The sequence below is a fragment of the Corapipo altera genome, unplaced genomic scaffold, assembly GCF_003945725.1.
Source record: "Corapipo altera isolate COAL_440 unplaced genomic scaffold, ASM394572v1 22, whole genome shotgun sequence".
NCBI classification, from domain to species: Eukaryota; Metazoa; Chordata; class Aves; order Passeriformes; family Pipridae; genus Corapipo; species Corapipo altera.
In genome coordinates, this window is record NW_020884886.1 from 13,421,717 (window position 1) to 13,435,326 (window position 13,610).

Consider the following 13,610-nt stretch of genomic DNA (forward strand, 5'->3'; position numbering starts at 1 on the left):
GTCTTACTGGGTCTTCTCCCTCTTGCTGTAGTCAGGGAATTTCCAAACTTGCACCTTTATATTTCAACCTCATACAAAAAGTACAAGATTAATATAGCAATAGGCATGACTAGACCATATGAGTGCACTTCAAAACTTCAGATGTTCAGACATATATTTGTTGATAGGTACCATCCATCCTAAAAGAGAAACTCTGAGACCCTAGCACCAAACAGAAAAACTTCAGTGGTAAGAAAATCCAGCCAGTACTCCATACATATCCCAGTTCATACACCACATGAAAGCAGAGAAGATCTTGCAGTAGTCACTAAATGTTCATTACCAGATCCAGCAGAAATCTGAGCGTGACATGTATTGCAACACAACCTGAGGCAACACTTGATGTAGATGGGGAAAGATTGCACTTTACCCCTCTAATTAATCCTTCCTATACATAATCACATCCCTGAAGGCTTTCATCTGCTCAGCAGTAAGTATCTACTGTAATTTAAGAAAACACAAAAGCCTTAACAATGGCTTTGTGGGCTACAACTTAGAGCAACGGGTTCAAATGTCATTTTATTTCCAAAGAGAGATTTGCATACCAATTTGTGTGGGTCAGGCCTTGAGAAGAGCTGGGTACAGCTCCTGAAAAGTCAGACCTGTGTGACGCTCATGTTGGGTCACACAGTCTAGCCCAGTGTCCCTTGAGTACTGAAAAGTATACTGCCATAATCTCATTTTTCATTTCTGCTACGGTAGATGAATATGAAATGTCAACAGCTGCTTTGGGACTGTCCAGCACTACACTCTAGCAGAACATATTTTCCTGAACACCTGAACACTAGCGCTTCAGAAAGCAACAGCCACAAATAACACACTTAAGTGACAGAAAAAACTACTGCTATTTTGGGATGCAAAAAAACCTACCCTACCTGCAGACTTGTGATATCACCTATATAAAGATTTTATTATTCTGACATGACACCAAAGCAGCCTAACAAAAATACCATTCTGTAGACAGCAGCTCAAACCCTATTTTATAACACCAATTTTTCTAGCCCTTTTGTTTTAAATGATCAAACTTCTAAAATTTTCTTTGGATTTTTGGGAAACTGTGAATGCTGATGCGATAAAGTGAAAACAACTTGATGCCTTTGTACAAGAGGGAAAACCCACTTTAAGGAGAACTTTGTAAATCAAATGCAGGAGACTGGCAAATCATTACATCTTCCAAGAACACCAGCTCTCCCACAGTAAACACCTACTGTTTTATTTATAGTTATATTTAAGACCATCTGTCATCATGGATTACATGGCACATAAATCATCATGCTGAAAACCATTACCTATTTTACTGGTAACACACCTCATTTACAAACTATTCATCAATCACCTATTACTAAAAAAAATATGCACCCTATTTTGTAAAAGCATATGGTATTGAATATTCTGCATTAAGTTAGATAAAATCATCAATTATTGCAGTTTTTCTATATGCAAATAAATTCGTTAATTTTTAATATTTCAGTTTTAGTATTTTGAACAGCAAGCAGTCAACACATACATCCAATTACCCTTTCTTTCACTTAGGCCATCATATGCTGGTAAATATCTGGAACTAGTAATTTTCACCTTAAACAACATTAACTATCAGTAGAAAATTACTTTCTAGAAAATATAATTCTAATTTTCTTGACTTCTCAGGGTTTGTTTTCAAGACAGTGTATCTTAAAAAGTAAATAAGTCTTATGAAATTTCAGGATTGAGTGCAAAAAATGGAATACCACCACAAACTGGACAGGTACCAGATCACAGCAGGAACAAAAGCAGACAAATATTTTTTATCAGAAAGGTACTGTGATTATTTGTATATGTTTGAAACAAACATGTAACCTTTGTTTCTGTAATTGCATATCAGAATTTCAACTCTCTTGTAAATGCCTCAGGTTACGTAATATTCAATAGTGTTTGTTTGACACTAGTAGAATCAACTTGCAGCAGCAAAGACTCAAACAGTCTTTTAGCTCTTTAGTGTCACATTTGGACCAAAGACTGCATAGAACTATATTTCTCTGTGTTCCAGCCCTTTGAAAACCCGCTAGATTCAGCCATAGCATCACAGGAGTATTGATGAGTATTGAAGACATTTCTTCAACACTGTTTCTGTGACTGACAGATGATGAATTAGGACTTACTTTAGTTTTCTTTTTGCTTCGTTGTTTTGGGTTTAAAACATTCGTGTGCCATTTCTAATTTGTGTTTGAAACTTGTTTCAATAGGAAACACTCTAATACTGGTCTGTATTTATTGTCCTATGTAGTGCCTTAGTGTCTCACTCTGTCATTAGCTGAGACAACAGTCATTAGCTGAGACAACATTTCTATCCCACACTAAAGTATTAGTTGTTGCACTGAAATACCTCAAGAAGCTGTTGCGGGGTCTATTGTTTTACTTACTTTTATGTTCCCTTGGTCATACCTAGTTTAGTTTTCATTTGCCTGTGTTATATATCATTTAAGAAAATAAAATTCCCTCTTCAATTTTTTCCAATGCTAAGAGAAAAGAAATAGGATTTCTAGTGTACTTGTAGGAATTATCGGGACTCTTCTAAGGATAACAGATGCTAGCATTCTTAGTCAGTTGTGACCCATATTCATGAATCTGGAAATAAACTCTACATTACAACCCTATACAGCATCACCAACAGACTGAAAGATGTGAAGGGCTCAGGATCACTTATTTTAAGTTAAAAAAGACAATACACTTCCATACTAGTTATTGATACCGCCAAGGTCAAGACTGAGTATATAAGTAATTATATACTTACACAGTATAAAAGAGATTATTGTAAGCACATCTGAAAATCAAGTACAACAAAACTATTCAAACAATATTGGAACATTCAATAAATTTACTTTTTTCCAATTCCTTATAGTTTTTTTTCCTTAACTTGAAAATAGGTATCTTCACTACAGAAATAAACTAGTCCACAGTCTCCTTTTGTACCATAACAGTAAGAACAGCTACTTACTATGAAATGCAAATAAACGTTGCATATTTCTGTCCCATGTATTCCAAAAATCGGATTATATTAGTGAGTATTCATCAAAATACATTTGAATTAAAAAAATTCCTATTACTCTACATTATTTTAAATATCTCTAATAATAAAATGCTCCAGTATGTTATACATGCTCCAGCATGCATAAAGTACTCCCAATGTTAAAATCTCTTTACACTTAATTAATATTGTGACCATGTGACATTTGCTTTTGTTGGCATCAGAATCATATTTCAAATAATTTTTTCAAGAAGTTGTTAGATACATTGTAATGCCACTTGCCATAAACACAGGATTACACACTTTATGCCTCCTTTTTCATCTACATACATAAAATAATTGACTAAATAATGTAAAAAAGATTCTTTCTCCTAAGTATCACGTGTATGTTCTCATTTCATTTTTCAAAAAGCATTATTCCTTATAAAATCAAGTGCTGACATTCTAATGAAAATAAGTTTCTTCTTTAAGACTTATTAGTAAGACCTACTTTTCTATAGCTGATGATTAATGAACTGCGAAGCACTGTAATATAAAGAACATCTTTTCAACCCCCAATTTATAAGCAATTTACAACAATTCATCACATTACTTCTGGCAAAGTGCAGAAAGAAATCATGCAGACACCACAGCCAGCAAATGTAAAACACTGGCATGAAGGCTAATATTTTTTTACCATAAAGTCTTTAACTAAGCTTTTGATGATGTTCAGTATTGAAAAATTAAAATAACAAAAGTTGATTAAACTTGCATAAATTTTAATGTCACCAACCAAGTTCTCCATTTTCAAGTACTTCAAAAGCAGCCCAGATATCATCTTTGTTGGGAATAATGTTTTTGATTCCTAAAACATCATTAGTTAATTCCTCTGCTTCCATCAAAGGTGATACCTGTAATACAAAATGACTCAGTTTATATTTCAATTACTGATTTCTGATTCATTTTTTCAAATTCTTCATTTCTTCCCTGCAACTGCCTTAACAAAAAAAAAAAAGAGCAGCAGTAGATATACATGTTGGAAATCCATAAATTATTCATCAGACTCCAACATGCTTTCCTTATTTTGTTCCATGAGATTGAAGCTGGTAACTTGAAATTCCCTTTCTCTACCATTGAAAAATTTGGAAAAAAATAAAGTCTTGGTATGTTTTCTTGGGTGTGGGAAGGTAAATATTACAGAAGCACCATTTTTTTTTATCTTAGCAATGCATATTCCCATTTTTAATCCAATTTTAAAAAGCTTTAAAAAGCATGTGCATATATGTATTTATGCATGCCACATACCCCACATATATACAAGCACAAGTGTTTGAGAGTTATATGCTGAACAGAACCAAAAGGAAACAAAGTCAGAGAGGTGTAACAAAAAATGATAGAGCACTATTACGTGGAGATGAGAGTATTTAAAATACACTATCCAATAGAAGGCTGAAAAAATCTCAATTATTGTTAGTAAGAAGCTTTGGTTTCTTAATACTCAGGGCATACAGAAATGTAAAGCCACAGGCAAATTGAAAAATCAGGAGGAACATCATTAAAATGGCCTATACTATTAAATAAAACCAGCATTCGTTGAGTACTTGTTAATGTTCTTGTGTGTTGCACCCATAGAGTTGCACCAATTTATACCACTGTATACTACAGTAAAATAAAAGGACGTCTACCCTGTAAAACTGCATTAAAAATGCAAAAATGCATAATAATCAGTCTTTACATAATTTAGGCAACATAGCAAGGTCTAAAATAGTGATAAACATAAATGCACACTTTGTTGTGCAATTATATAAAAAAGATGTATTAAAATAAATTGATACACTTCAAGACAAAGTGCTTCCCAAAAAATCACTGTATCATTTTCATACACTAACCCTGATGATAATACTACAGTCTGGCTCCTTTCTTTCCACATAAACTTCAATAAGCAAATCTCCAGCCTGGGAAACCTAAAACAAAATAATTAAAAAGAAAATTAGACTGTCTTAAAAGCTTTAGAAATATTCTTTTAAATAGGGAAAGTACAATTATTATCTAGTAGTTGTGTTAGAACCTAATGAAGTCAAACTCTTTTTCCACCCACTTATCTAAAACAGTAGTACAAATGTTGACTATAATGGGAAAACCTGCACTATATTCACTTTTATTCGACTAGTGTAAGGAAAAAAATACCTCTTCACAGGTTCAGGAGGAAAATCCTAACCCTGACTAAATCCAACAGAATACATCAAACAAAATGAGCACACTTTACAAATATACATTCAAGTAAGAACAGGAAAACGAAGGGAGACATGAAGTAAGCGGAAATTTTAGATTTATATTTAAGACTTTAAAGTCTAAGACATAAGTGTACCTTAGTATCTTAAACTGACAGAACCATAACTCTTATTTAGAGGTTACTCAAGCTCGCTTCAGAACCAAACCAGATGATTACAATTTAAAACCACGAAAAAAGGACTGTAACCCTAAATTGACTTAGTTATGAATGAGAGGAAAAATTACAAATAACAGAATATTTCAGCCGTATACCCATGTGTACATATTCAGAAAATCAAAATTCATTACTACAAATACTACATTTATGATTCTTAATCACAATGAAAACTTGTCATTTCGTAATTAAAGAAGGAATCAAACAAATGTTCTTGATATAAACCTCTGTCAAATTTGTTGGAGAGATATCTAAACTATATGTACAATCCTAATATGGAATAATAAGATAAAGCAAAATGTATGACATAATTGTACCCTTTAATTAATAAGCCCATATAAAGAATTAAAAATCAAATTAACACTAAGAATAACAATTTGTGTTTTTATTTTGAGAAAAGTATTGATAGTGATTCTACATATCTATATATTACTACAAAGAGAGAAAGAGGTTAAAAAAAGTATAGAGAAACATACATATATGTAGCACTAAACCTGCATTATATGGGAAAACTGTGGTTTAAACAGGTTTTAAAATGGCTTTTACCTTTTTGCAGAGTCATTGCCCCTTCTTCCCAACACCCCCCATGGTAATGTTATCTCAGGAATGTCCTGGGAAGGTGTCCTGAGGTGTTTCCCATTGGCCTTTGTTAACTCTTCCTGTGACTGGGTGTTCCTGTAAGCCCTTTGAGACTTCTAATTGGTTACTCTCTGAATCCTCCTAAACCCTATAAATGTAACATCCCCCACAATAAACTCTCTCTTGCCTCCTTTCCACGCCCGCCCGGTGTCCTGTCTCCATGCCGGCCATGGGGCCACGTGTGGGGGGGGAGGGGGGAGCACCTCTCCCCTCCAGGTTCAGGGCCAGAAAAGATCCCTGAAGAAACCCCTGGAGTTCCCTTTCCCCATCCTTCAAGGCGTCGGAATGGTTCTTCAGATGGAAATGGAACTAGAACTGGGCCGCCCCACGCCGAGGGTGGGGAAAGGGATCCAGACATATATATATAACAAGTCAAGCCTTGTGACACATTTTGACTAATTTACAGAAGCTAAAGCTACATTTTTATAGAAAAATAAATGGCAGTGCTGAATTTTAAATGAGATTAACATTCTGAAAAACAGTAGCTTCTAAGTTAGTTTAGCCTCTGAGAATAGAAAACTAATGGAAACATTTGTGATGAAAAACATTACAAAGCTACTTTGAAAAAAGCTGCTTAATTATAGTGGCACAGACTCAGAAAAGCTCATTTAGTTGTAAAATTTGCTTTTCAGATGATATTACAGAAAAAAGGTTGGAAATAAGATGAAGCTGACACATGATTTCCACTGGGCTCATTTAAACAACCGTATGGAGGGAAAATGTGATGTAAATTACAGCAACAGCTGGCATAAGTATATGGTGGACGGAGAATAAAGAGTGGCTAATGAAGTGCCACCTGGAACAGAACTTCAGCGACATTTCAGACATGTGAACTTCCAGTCCTTCAGGAGAAATTCAGTACAGTTTTTCTTCTCTGAACACTCTGCATCACCAGAGATACTACTACTGTGACAACCTGTATATTCCAATGTAATAAATATACACATCACTGATTTTTCCACAAAAACACACACATTTTGAATGCAATAATGTCAGATTATCAGTTGTTAAATGTAAAGAATTCTTACAATTCTTAATTGTAGCTGCTTGAGGCCTAAGTTGCCAAATACCCATTATGCTTACATGATTACAATGATGCTGTTATGTCACTCGGTTGCATCATGTCATCAGTTTTATCAGTAATTGGAAACCTGCACAAAACTGATGAGACTGGTTGAGCAAGAACATGTGCTGAGCTACCTTATCTCAAGCCACTTGGTTTGAGCACAACTTAACAACAGCACGGTGTCTGAGGTGAAGCAGAGGCCTCACAGCCCAATGCCTCAGTGAAGCACAGATGAGCACCCACATCTCTGTATGGAGATGTTAGTCTCACTCCCCTTTAACCATGTATAGTTGGATAAACTTGGTCATTTAAGGAGGAGATAATGTGTGATTTTAACATACTGCAGGCAAAGGTCAGATGGCCTTTACTGCTGCCTCAGCTGTGTGGAGGATGAAGTGATGGTGAAGTGTCATGGTTCTCTTCTGCCTTTGATTCAACCACGGGTCTTAGCCTGACCAAAGGTAACCAAAACCTTCATTATGTCTTATTTACGTATGAAAAAATACACCCACCAATATGAAAATGAGAAAGTGGGTGCCCCGACATCCATGACGGCAGCAACAGGTAACCAGTTATATTTTACTATAGTCCCACATCCACTTCTCCTAAAAATACAAATTTGATATCTGGAATCCTCCATTTTAGAGGACAAGACCACAACCCCTCTTCAGGGACAAGTCAAAGAGTTTGCTCCTCTCTCCTCCCCAAAGCAGGGATGCCCCTTTGGTAAGATCTGTGCCTCCAACTATTTTGGAGCATACCTGGGTAGCTCTAAGCTTAAATAATGGTAAAGTTAAGTTTAGTGTAAAGCTGAATTTGTTAATTTACTTTAAATTGCTAACTTAGCTTAGTTAGTCAATTGCTACCTTTAGTATATTTAGTGCTGATGCAGTAAGTGCATTTAACAGCAATTTCGAATCTGTATTTCTGTTGCGTCAGTAAACCATAAAATTCCTGAATCTGTAATCATGAAAGTTCCAAGCCTGGTAAAATGTAAAGTGTATCCATCCCTAAAATCTAGTCTTCTGAAATTATGATTAATAAGCACTATATACTCATGACAGACGTTATAACTGTAAAATATAACAATGATGAAGGTTAATCTTTTTCAAAAGCAGTTCATGTTAGTCCAGGTCTGACTCTAACATATTCCCTGAGCAAAACCTACTGACAACACCATGCATATTTAGAGAAACGTAGAATTCTTCTAGAGAAACAGTTATACATAAAATCTCTAAACAACCTTCTAACCACATAGCAGAATCAGTGGACTTCAGGCAGTAAAAACTTTGAAATAATATGAAGCACTTCCTTCTGCACTGAAGAGGTACTAGGCATTAGACATCGATGCATTTCATATGTGCACGTGAAGTTTCAGGAAAATGTGCTTTTAAATGAAACACTAGTTACATTAATCGTCTGCTACAAAAAAACCCAAAAAACCCCAAAAACCATAAAATCAAAACCAAACCAAACGAACAAAACCAAACCAACTAAACAAAACAACACCAAATAAACAAAAAACAAAACAAAAGCCAAACCCAAACAAACAAAAAAAAACCAGAAAATGTTCCACATCTTAATTCAGAGGGAAAAAATGTTCATAGTCACAATCAAATTGCCACAAATGACAGTCAGGCTCTTGAGGACTCCATTCCTCAGTTGTTATTTCAAGGGTAACAGGTTGACATAACAGAAAGAATGCAGTCCTAATCCTTAAAAGCCGTTCAAACTTCAATTTATCAACCAATAAAAGGTAGAAATTTTGTTCCAATGTCCATCACTTGTTTAGAAAGCTAAAAAGAGAAATGCCATTATCTCTGGGGCAAGTCTTCCCAAACAACTTACAGTCTTCTCAGGTCATATTTGCTATCTAGTGGCTCTTTTCCTAGGGGATACCATAGAGCAGAGATACCAATGATTCGATAAGGTCCAAAAATATTTTCTAACTCAAACTCAGCATTTTATGATTTCTTCAAATACAGTATTAATTAAGAATAATTAATTAAATCCAGCAACTCGATTACTATTTTTCTCATAATAGGTTGTGAAAACATGTACTGAATATTATGAATTCTAAGTATTTTCCAAGTAGAAATCCGGAATCACTTCAGATACACAATTTTAAAATACCCCAGTGCAAGGGGGGAGCATTGTATGTAACAGAAAGATTAGAATGTACCGACCTCACCATTGGCAACAGCAAAAGTTGAGAGCCTCTGGGTAAGAATCAAGGTACAAACAAATAATGTAGATATCCCACATAGGAGTCTACTATAGACTGGCCAGGATGATGCCACCAACAAATTTTTCTATGAGGAACTAAGGGACACTTCCAAGTCAACTGCCCTTGTCCTTATGGGGGAATTCAACTTACCAGAAATTAACTGGGAGGATCACATAGCTGGTACAACATGGACCAGAAGATTCCTAAAAAACCCAAATGACAACTTTATGGAACAGGTCCATTAAGCGTCCTAAGGTCTGTAAGGGAGACGACTTGGAAAGATGCCCTCCTTGATCCTTGATCCAACAGAGTGGATCTAATGAGTGACATGGAGATTGGAGACTGTCTTGGTCACAGTGATCATGAAGTGATCGAGTTTAAAATCTGTGCTGACAGGAGGAAAAGGGTCAGCAAAATTTCAACTGTGGACATGAGAAGAGAAGACTTCAGGCTGGTCAGGGAACTAGTAAGTTCCATGGGAAAATGTTTTCATAGGTGCAAAAAAACATGCTGGTCACTTTTTAAACATCACGTTCTAAGGCCACAGGAACAGGTAATTTCTAAATGTCAAAAGTTGAGCAGATGAGGCAGAAGGCCAGCTTGGCTGACCAGGGATCTTCTCTCGGAAATAAGACAAAGAGGACGGTGTACACCCAATGCAAGCAAGGTGAAGTGATGTGGGAAGAATTCAGAGATGCTGCTTGCCACTGCAGGGAAAAAAATTGTGTGGCCAAAGTTGAAGCTGCCCAGAAATGTGGGTGACAATAAAAATAGTTTTTTCAAATATATTAATGGAAAAAAAGGTAGCGTGGAAATAAAATCAGGATGAGGATGGTCACCTCACAAACAGGGACAGAGACAAGGCAGAGGTGTTTAACACATTCTTTGCCTCTGTCTTTAACACAGATGATGGACCCAGGGGGTCTCAGTGCCCTTAGTTGGAGGACCATGACTGCGAGAATGATCAACTCCCAGTCAAACCTGAAATTGTGTGGGATCTGCTGCTCCAGCTGGATCCCCAAAAATCTATGGGGCCTGATGGGATTCACCCAAGAATTCTCAAAGAGCTGGCTGATGTCATCACAAAACCTCTCTTGATGATTTTTAAGTGGTCTTGGGAATCCAGAGAGGATTCCCAAGCTGACTGGAAGCTGGCAAACATTGTCCTGATTTTCAAGAAGGGTAAGAAGGAGGACCCTAGAAACTACAGGCCTGTTAGTCTCACTTCAGTGCCTGGTAATATCATGGTAAAGATTATTCTTGGAAGTGCTGAAAAACACCTGAAAGACAATGCAGTCATCAGTCACAACCAGCACAGCTTCCCTCAGACAAAGTCCTGCTTGTTGAACATGAATTCCTTCTATGACAGGGTAACCCACCCAGTTGATTTAGGAAAGCCAGTAGATGCAATCATTGTGGACTTCAGCAAAGCTTTTGATACTGTCTCTCACAGTATCCTTCTGGACAAAATGTTCAACATACAGCTGAATAACCATGTTACACAAAGGGTGAGTAACTGGCTCACAGGTCTGGCACAAAGAGTTACAGTGAATGAGGTGACATCAGGCTGGAGTCCAGTCACTAGTGGGGTTCTGCAGGGCTCCAGCCTCGGCCCAGTTCTCTTTAACATATTCATTAACAATCTGGATGCAGGACTTGAAGGAATACTAGGTAAGTTTGCCAACAACACTAAATTGGGAGGAGCTGTTGCCACCCTCAAGGGCAGAGAGGCGTTGCAGAGAGACCTCAACTAATTAGAGATGCACAATCACCAACAATATAAGCCTCAGTAAGGAAAAGTGCTGGATTCTGCACCTGGGATGGGGCACTCCTGGTTGTTTGTACAGACTAGGGAACAAGAGACTAGAGAGCAGTGCTGTGAAAAGGGACCTGGGAATCCTGGTTGAAGGCAAGTCCAGTATGAGTCAGCAGTGCCTTGGTAGCCAGGAGGGCCAATTGTATCCTGGGGGGCATCAGGCAAAGCATCGCCAGCCAGTCGAAAGAGGGGATTGCCCCGCTCTGCTGTGCTCTGGTGAGGCCTCACCTTGAATATTGTGTGCAGTTTTGGGCACCACAATATAAAAAAGACATTCAGCTATTAGAGAGTGTTCAAAAGAGGGCCACAAGGACGGTGAAGGAACTGAGGAGAAGCCTGAGGGGAAGTAGTTGAGGTCACTTGGTTTGTTCAGTCTAAAAAAGAGGAGACTCATTGCAGTCTACAACTTCCTCATGAAGGGAAGTGGAGGGGCAGGTACCAACCTCTTCACTCGCATGACCAGTGACAGGACTTGAGGAAACGGCATGAAGTTGAGTCAGGGCAGGTTTAGGTTGGATATCAGGAAAATGTTTTTCACCCACAGGGGGGTGGAATGCTGGAACAGGCTCCCCCAGAAAGTGGTCACAACATCAAGCCTGAAAGAGTTCAAGAGGTGTTTGGACACTGCTCTCAGGCACATGGTGTGACTCTTCGGGTCTCCTGTGCAAGGCCAGGAGCTGGAATCCATGATCTGGATGGGTCCCTTCGAACTCAGTATATTCTATAATTCTATGATTCTATCATATAAAATCTGGGGGATTTTTTGGCTATCTTTTTATGTGGCTATTTATTGGCAGATACTTCCATTCTGCAAGAAGACAGACATTAGAAATAAACTTCAAATCATTTCTCAGTAACTTGGTCACTCCCCACCAGACAAAGCAGGAAATGGACAATCTAATACGCACATTGACAGAAAGTCATTATGGTAAGAGGGCTTCATGCCACTACAACCAAGACAATAAGGGAATATGAGATAAAAGAACGATTCCAGATAGCAATTCACAGAACATGCAATTTCAACATGTATTTCCAAGACCCTGCCTTCTTAATTATGGCTCACAAGGTACCATGAAACTATTGCTGGAAGCAGGAAGGTAGCCAGCAGAGAAAGCATTACAGATTTTCTCTGCTAGCTTTCTATCCTTTTCTACAACCCTATAAACTCCAAAATCACTGAAAGCTTCTCCTCCACTACTTTAGATTTCTGTAAAAGTTTTTAAGCTCCCTACATCTCATTTTACCTCTCTTAGTTCATCCACCTTGGTGTTACAAAGCTTAGTGATTTTTGCTATAATTAGGATTGGACAGAAATACCATTCAGACAGTGAAACATGGTATCACTTTGCTGTTTCTTACAACTTCAATTTCAATAATTTTGAAATTATTCAAAAGTTGTTACAAGTAAAACTGGAACTTAAGATGACAATAAGTGGCATAAGATCTCCCATTTTCTTATATTGTATTCTAAAGCTCATTGTTTGACTGTCAGCACGTGTCTGAAGCTTCCTCAAATAATATTTGTGCCTTGGGGTTCTAGAAACGGTCACAAAACAGGATGCAACTGAAGACTCAGATGCTTTAAACTCAAAGTGATGGTGTAACTATAATAAAGGCAGACCATGTATACCCAAAGCTCATGAAATAATAAAAGCTAATACACATTTTAAGGTATTTAATATACATGTTTAAAATTAAAAAAACAATAGAGAGGACATCACTTTTGCACTTGCAAATGTTGACTGTTTCCTTCTAATACAATTTACGAAGCACAGTAAAAGCATGTAAGTTAACCTGTAAGCTTGGGCCAGAACATAATTCCCCAAGATGCTTTACACAGAACTGTTTTACTTTATCAGCTTTCATTTCAGTTTATATCCCTCACCTCTGTAGTTAACAACACTGTTCACGACACAAACTTACAAATTTACTTTTAGAAATCTAGGTATAAAAAAACCCTGTAAACAACAAAATGGTCTTTGTTGAAATTATTCTCACACCAATTGATATTTGCCACTTACCTGAGTGTCTTTCCACTTGGTAATAAAGCTGTTCTCTATATCCATTTGTTTGACCTGGTCTTCATTTATCTGTTTAAAATGAATAGTTCTTGATCAACAAATAATAAATATTGTAACAATTACCAATACTGTCAATCATGTTCTTATAGAAGCAGCTATGCAAAATATTCTATCAGTCAGAAACAGCTCTTCATTGATGATACTCATTATTATAAACTCAATGAAATAAATTCTAAAACAGAGAGGAATCATGAAAAACTGCCAAACAATGCTAGAGTGGCACAGTAAACTCTAAACCAAAATGCCTAATAGGAATTGCTGTGAGTAGTATCTTTTCTATCCCATTGAACTAAAGACTCTTTCTAGAACAAAG

The 13,610-nt window shown here is 36.9% G+C and overlaps 1 protein-coding gene across 1 annotated transcript in view; it reads right to left on the reverse strand.

Moving 5' to 3' along the window:
• The window catches only part of ARAP2 (ArfGAP with RhoGAP domain, ankyrin repeat and PH domain 2), a 121,461-nt gene that overhangs the window by 24,420 nt on the left and 83,431 nt on the right, over positions 1 to 13,610 (reverse strand). The window contains exons 25-27 of the mRNA XM_027642986.1: positions 13,238 to 13,306; positions 4,912 to 4,986; positions 3,816 to 3,933 (exon numbers count right to left, since the gene is read on the reverse strand). Coding sequence (XP_027498787.1) covers positions 3,816 to 3,933; positions 4,912 to 4,986; positions 13,238 to 13,306 — 262 coding nt within the window. The remainder of the gene's footprint in view (positions 1 to 3,815; positions 3,934 to 4,911; positions 4,987 to 13,237; positions 13,307 to 13,610) is intronic.